The sequence below is a fragment of the Populus euphratica genome, unplaced genomic scaffold (genome assembly GCF_000495115.2).
Source record: "Populus euphratica unplaced genomic scaffold, PopEup_1.0 scaffold1359.1, whole genome shotgun sequence".
In the NCBI taxonomy this organism is placed as follows: Eukaryota; Viridiplantae; Streptophyta; class Magnoliopsida; order Malpighiales; family Salicaceae; genus Populus; species Populus euphratica.
Genome location: NW_011501200.1, coordinates 18509 through 25623, shown reverse-complemented (window position 1 = coordinate 25623; position 7115 = coordinate 18509). Strand labels below are relative to the sequence as shown.

Below are 7115 nucleotides of genomic sequence, written 5' to 3'. Positions count from 1 at the left end.
CACTCCTGCACTTGGGAGAAGACATCAATCGTCGTGTCAGTCACCAATAAAAATGAGACCATTTGCGAAATCCTTCACATTGCTTCTTCCTATTAGGTTGGTCGCCTGAAACAATTAGACCATCCTTTAAAAAAAAAAAAGAAGAACAGATCTCAATTAAAAAAATCTCAAAAAAAAGGAAAAGGGAAGGAGGAAGGCTTTTCACAATTATTCTTCTTTACAAAATTTACTATACAAAGTCAAAAAGAAAATAAATTTTCTAATGCCTTTGCACTGTCAGCATTATAAAGAGCGGGCAATTGTTATAACCCAATTTTGGACAACATAAAATTCAAAAAAAAAGAAATGAATGAAAAATTGAGGTTTGGATCAAGACAACACAAATGAGAAGTTTTGATGGGTTTAATCATGTTTGTTTTATAGAAGTTAATTTTAAAGAAATTGAAAGAATTAGCTAGTATGGAGTTGCATTTAAACTGTGATTGAGTTTAATTAATGATATTTGGAGTTTAATTGAAGAATGGATAAATTTGATGATTTAATTAAGCTTAGAATTAGTTAATTAATGAAATCAGGGACATAATTAAATAAATATTATATTTATAAGTTAATTAAAGACAAAATTATAAGTGATTAAGGTCCCGGGATCATTTTGTAAAAGAGGCCGAAATTTTGTCTAGGGGCCTAATTAAAAAGTGTTGAAACTTTGAGGACCAAAATGAGAGATTGCCATTTCCAGTCCAAAACAACATCGTTCTCCATTACTGTTCACTGTTTTCTTCCTCTGAAAACAAGGGAAAGTTCCCAGCAAAGATGAAACATCAGTCACCAAGTATACAAGAACATCCACGACTTCCATCACCAGCTCATTAGTTCACCCCGTGTCCATCGCCGCCTCGACATGCCAACAGTGTGAAGAAAACCACCATAAACAACCCAATAATGGCGGGACCGTTGGCATTTTAATCCTATCCAAACACAGAACAGCAATCCTATTCTTTATGATAATCATAATCCAGAATGATAAGGAATGGACCTCACGACCGAGTCCCAGCAGAAACCAAATCCCTCCTAGCTGTGCTTATCTAAAGGCAAGTCATGTGCGAAGAGAAGACTAGGCACATCCCCTATAAATACAGAGCTTTAGGTATGAGCCACAAAGGAAGAAAAAAGCAGAAAAGAGGGGAACAAAAAGAAACCAAAGGAAAAGAGAACCAATAACAAAAAGAAAACACAAGGGCAAGGGAAAGAAGAATGTTCTTCAGACAAGACCATTGCTTCCTTCTTAGTCTCTGCCTTCACCTTCATCATCGCCAACTAGCTAAGGCCTTCCTATTTCTCTGTTTTTGTATCTTTCTTTGTAAAAGAAGAAAACAGGGCGAAGGTAATTAAATTACCTTCGCCCTATGCAATGCACGCATGGTTTAAACCACTCGTATCTGCTGCCCAGCTGGGTCATTGGCTTGGGCTAGTGACTGGGTTAGGCCAGCTGGGTCTAACTTAGCCCATGCAAGTTGAGCTAGACTCAGCCCAAAAAAAAAAAAAAGGAGTGGGTCGGGTCTGGGTTTTAGGCCCAGCCAACCCAAAGTGTGTTTGATAAGGGTGTGTTTAGTTTTGCCTTCGCCATAATTTCTATGCTCATGTTAATTTGATATTTGGTCAAACGAATCCATTTTTTATATCAGAAAATTTGAAAAATATTTGGGATCTTTGTTGATTTATTTATGGGCATTCTTAGCAATTTTAGACAAAACTAGCAATGCAACCTGCTTTAAGTAGGAGACTTAAGGAGTGATAGCATCTTTCCTTTTACGAAACCAATCTCATACCATAGAATCTCTGTTGACTAGTTAGGGTTCCTAGTGAATATAATACTAGGTGGCAACTCGTCGAACAAGACATTTTCCCCTAAAAAAAGATGTCAAATATCTATATTTTTTTCAATCAATTATTTTTTTAATCAGTCATCACCACGTACGGGTGTGACACTTTCAATCCAATCCTTTCTTCTTAAAAAATATGTAATTGGCTGTTAATTTGGGTTCAAAAGAACTAAATTATGCTAAAAAAATTTGAGCATCAAATTAAAAAAAAATAACTATTATATTCCATAATTTATAAGAGGATAAATTACTGAATTAGTTTCTATTTATTATGGAAGGTGTTGTATATAGAGTTATACTGCGCACTGCATTACATAATAATGGCTACTGCATTATGTATATCTCTCAAATTACCACAAACCTTATTTTAACTCTGTTAATATAATATACCATGTCCGAACATTCAATTCAATCACTTACCTCTTATTTTTATATAAAAAAAGCCACCATTTAATCAAATTATTACTAGATAATTAATTGTAATAGACTACATTTACATTTCATAAAAACTCTACAAACCCAAATTCAAATTTCTTATTTAAACCACCTAAGGTCAGTTGTTGAACAAGGGGATATTTCTTCACCAATGCCCTCACTATAACATGAAAAATAATTTGATTGCTCCCCCATTCCAAAGTGGCAACCATGCACACTCTTGAAGCTAGGACTCCTTAAATTCTGACTGAAACTACTATTACTACTGTAGCCAATATTGCCAACACCATTTCCATTGGGTCCACAATCAGGAACTGGGAATGACAGACGTTTCTTTGCAAGGAGTACTGATCCACTACGTTCTCTCTCGGGTGTTGATGGTCTCTGCCTTGGTGCACTCTGTGACCTAACACGAGCCTTCGCTGACTCAGTTGCTGCCATGTAGTTTGGCAATATTGTAGCACTACCCCCACCATATCGACCAAGACCATTGTTAATGCAATAACTAGAGCTCAAGCTTGGTGTATGTGCTGCTGAGTAGCATTTTTTTCCTTCATTTAGGCATCTTGGGCTTGCAGAACGTACTTTAAGGTGCTTAGTTTTGCAAGGAGAGGGTGTGATAGGTGTGATAGGTGATTGGTGAATAGAACGGCTGGAGTATGATCTATGGAGAGGAGAAGCAATAGAGTGTCTGGTGGGTTGTTTTTGTTGGTGATTTTGGCTTTGTGATCTTTGACAAGTTGGAGTTGCAATAGAATATGAAAATGGTCTAGATGTGTCCATCTCTACAGTCTTTATGTTGTTGTCTTTTCTATCTGTTGATGCCCTGTTACTTGTCTCCCATTGCTTTGTTGCCATCCATCGATCAAGCCACCTTGTTCTGTCTTCTAGTTCCTCTTCATCCCCTGCCGATGGGTTCCTTCTAGACCTCCATTTCTTGATGTTGGGTCATGTAGATATTCGAGAAGTTAAATAACTAGGAAATACATATACTATAGTTTTTAAACTTACAAATCAAACACATATAGGGAGTGAGAAGACCAACCTGGCTAGAGAAAGCATAAGCCAATGCTTTTTCGCGTTTTAAAGCAGCTTCCTTCTTACTTTGCACCATGGCTTCAATTTCTTCATTTGTGCATCGACGATCATCCCAATCATCTAGAAGAGAGCTTCCATCTCTCGACTGCAACACAAAAGCCATTAGCTTACTATATATCAAGAAGGCCTAATGATTTATCCACACTACCAAGGTACTATTATGTTATTTCATGCCTCAAATTATGAATTATAAATGCATTGTGTCTCTCTCTTTTCATAGCAGTTGTTTGAAAATTGATGAATATATAGTAAGACGTTTGTGATCTACATTTGCATTTGCACTAGTGTTATGTGTGTTCACTTGTTTGTTGATAAATAAATAAATAAAGCTATATATTAATAATTGCTATGGTATGACAGATTTATTTCAAAATATAGCATTGCCCTTACAAACGAAGGAGCAATATTTAGTGTTGATACACGAAATTAACTAACCTAAGAATACCACTTAACATGTATAAGCATAAGGAAAATAGCATGGGTCTAATGATCTCAATGATAGGTTTTCATCAATTAAATGGGTCTAATAATTTCAGAAATAATTATAGTTTGGCTGATGGGCTCCTAGTGTTAATTACAAGCACTTACCGTGGACTTTCTCTCACGAATGTCTTGGAGATATCTAGACTCCCATAAGCTATTGGTCTCAGAAAACATGGACCTTCTGCTCCATTCATGTGAAAGCCTTTCTCGTTGGTCACGGACTCGATCTTGTACTCGAACTAAAGCTTGCATGCATTGAAGTGTTAACTTTGCTTGCTTTCTTACGTTATGTCCTCTCACTAAAGCTTGTAACTTCACCAGCCCTTTTAGTGCACGTAGAGCTCCCCTTGCCTTCAATAATCGATCAAGATAACCAAATCATTAACCAAGAAAGACGTGAAAATATTGAAGCGCACAATAGCAAGTGATGACTTACTAGGTAGCCTCTAAAGGCTGTTTGAATGATAATAGCAGCCCATGTTTCAGCTCTAACAAAGCAGCTGGAAGATGGTCTAGCGAGTCTAGCAATCTTTACTGCTTCTTGGGCTGTTACAGATGCAGCTTCAGCTGCCGCAGCTTCTACTGCAGTTGCATGTCTTTTCTCGGCATCCATGGTAGGACTCACGGGTGCAGTAATAGTACTAGTATTTGTGTTTGTTATTGGGATTTTTTCTTCACATTGTTGAACTGGAACATGGTTACTGGACTTCCTAAAAAGCCATCTTCTTTTCTCTCTCTTCTGCAAACAATCAAACCCAAAAATCAATGCACCGAGAAATCAATTCTTTGTTATACACATAAAGTACAGGCTAGTCATTGTTCATGATAAGAGCATCATGAATTACCTTTACTTTCTCTTGTTGGTCATGTTCTTCTCTCCTTCTGCCACTCCTTTTCTCATTCTCTTTACTTGGAAACCTGAATGCTCTTTTCACTATGGTCAAACATGAGGTACCACCCTTCTTTCCCATTCAGAGAGGTAGCCAGAAAGAAAGAAAGAAATTTTACATTACAAAAACCAGCAAGGGCTTAAAAAGAGAGCTGGAGAGAGAGGTGCTAGATATAGGTGCATGGTATTCTAGTGACATTGATTCCTTCAATAATTATTATAACTGTAAAGATGTGGAGTCAGTAAGGGATAGAGCTTGATATTAATTACAAGTCTGTGAATGTGATGTTTGTTTTGTGCAGAATCTAACAGAGAACGAGCTCCAATTATCCGCCAAGTCTTGCGTTGTAGTGTAGTGGCATGAGATAAACAATCTAATGGAGGTGTGTCAGGAATTGTCAATAACATTGTAAATGATGATAATGTGATGGGAGAAGACATGAGAGAGACAGATAGTTTTAATAGTACACACAAGAATCCAAAGTCGCATTGAGATAAGCTAGGTAAATAATGTGTCTCGTCCCTCAAGTTTCAAATCTTGACCATTTCTAACTCCTCACCACAATTTTGGGCACATGAAAAAGCTTTGAGTTTTTTTTTTTAAATCAAAAAATAGATCTACAAAAAAATTTATCATAATACATTTCATAAAAACTTTTACTTCTTTCATTTTCATGGATATATATATATATATATATATATATATAAACCCTAATACATCTACTTTTAAAACAAAACTTATAATATATATCAAATTAAATAATAATATATTCTCACATTGAAGAGTTGAAGAGTTTTCACCGAAACTTATAGTCACCTTGACCCTTTTTAAGAACATGTCTATCACACTGTGTGCGTGTGCGTGTGAACAGCAAGAGCATGCATATTGATACCTGAAATTGGAATAAAAAGTGTTAAGGTGGCTGAAATCTGAAACTTTAAGGACCGCAAGAACAATGTATTCCATTTGTTAATTTTTATGAAGCTAGCATGCATGAATCTTAAAGAATAACTGACCGCCCCCTATTGCCTTCACGTGTTATGAGCAGCTAGAGGACGATAGAAAGAGAGAATGAAAACACACCTTGAAGACCACCAACGAAGGACAGAGTTAGCTAGTCATCCAACTATTAAACAATTGAAGAGGAATCGATATATTTTTTGGTCAGTGAGAAGTCATTAGACTGGTCAAACACTTATGACTGTGGTATACTTTCCAAAAATGTTTCTTGTCTGAATTTGAAAAAATAAGGCCAAATAATAGTACATGTATATCTGTTGCGTCTTCTCCAAATAATTAATAATGGACAAATAAAACCAAGTTATATTAATCTCCCTGGTGTCCGATGCAACAAATGGCTATTGAAAGATTGAGAGGCTTATCTTGGCAGGTTGTGGGGCTTCGGCTCAAGGAAGTAATACTTAGAGTTGGTTTGGAAAAATAATACGAAGTGAATGTTTTTTTAAATGTTTTTATTTTAATATATGAAAATAATATTTTTTTTTATTTTTTATATTAGCATACCATCAAAATAATTCAAAAATATTTAAAAATTAAATTAAAAAAATACAACCGGACTATATTTCCAAACACATTTAAAGTACCAAATTTGTCCATGTCAAGGGAAAAGTTGAATGATCTCAAGGTGGTCAATTGTGACCCTTGATCTTTGTCGGCTACGTGCAAAACAAGTTTATTTTCACAAGGGTCATATATATATATTATTTTTTAAGACAGACAAATTTTTAAAACCAACTCATCGGAGATATAATACGAAACAACCAATAACATACATCATGACCAGGTTCGAGTGTATTGAAATTGACGGTGTGGTATTAAACCATTTCAAAAAAGGAAAGAATTATTATTATTATTATTATTATTATTATATATATAATTCAAGGTGTTAGGCCAGTTTATGACACGATTAAAATATTAATATTTTCTTACAAATATAAAAATGTTGAAATAATAAATAACCTAACAAAACTGGGATCGAATCACAGAGAGGTTAATTGTACAAATTATAAATAATAATTATAAATAACAACAACAATAATATTAGTAGTAATAATAATAACAGTAGTAGTAGTAGTCCTGACAAAACCAGGGTCGAATCACAGGGAGATTAATTGTACAAATTATAAATAATAATTATAAACAACAACAACAATAATATTAGTAGCAATAATAATAACAGTAGTAGTAGTAGTAGTAGTAAAGAAAAAGAAAGAGAAGAAGAAGAAGATGATGAGAACTTTGAAATGAAATATTAATGTAAGGATTAAACAATGATAAATAATAAATGTCAAGGTTAGAGGATCCA

General features: G+C 34.9%; 1 protein-coding gene across 1 annotated transcript; it reads right to left on the bottom strand.

Moving 5' to 3' along the window:
• Positions 1-2356: 2356 nt before the first annotated feature.
• On the bottom strand, positions 2357-5024 carry LOC105117433 (protein IQ-DOMAIN 1-like). Its single transcript, XM_011015099.1, has 5 exons — positions 4745-5024; positions 4336-4638; positions 4005-4250; positions 3364-3501; positions 2357-3254 (listed from the first exon to the last, which is right to left on the bottom strand). Exons 1-5 carry the CDS (start codon positions 4868-4870, stop codon positions 2418-2420), a joined length of 1650 nt encoding a protein of 549 aa, XP_011013401.1. The 5' UTR covers positions 4871-5024; the 3' UTR covers positions 2357-2417.
• Between the last annotated feature and the right edge of the window lie 2091 nt (positions 5025-7115).

Excerpts from the sequence above, each read along its gene's own strand:
- LOC105117433 (XM_011015099.1), bottom strand. The coding sequence starts at position 4,870 with ATGGGAAAGAAGGGTGGTACCTCATGTTTGACCATAGTGAAAAGAGCA. Across the intron at positions 4,639-4,744 it reads ACCAACAAGAGAAAGTAAAG|AAGAGAGAGAAAAGAAGATG; the intron begins GTAATTCATGAT and ends GATTGTTTGCAG. Across the intron at positions 3,255-3,363 it reads CTTATGCTTTCTCTAGCCAG|AAATGGAGGTCTAGAAGGAA; the intron begins GTTGGTCTTCTC and ends CCCAACATCAAG.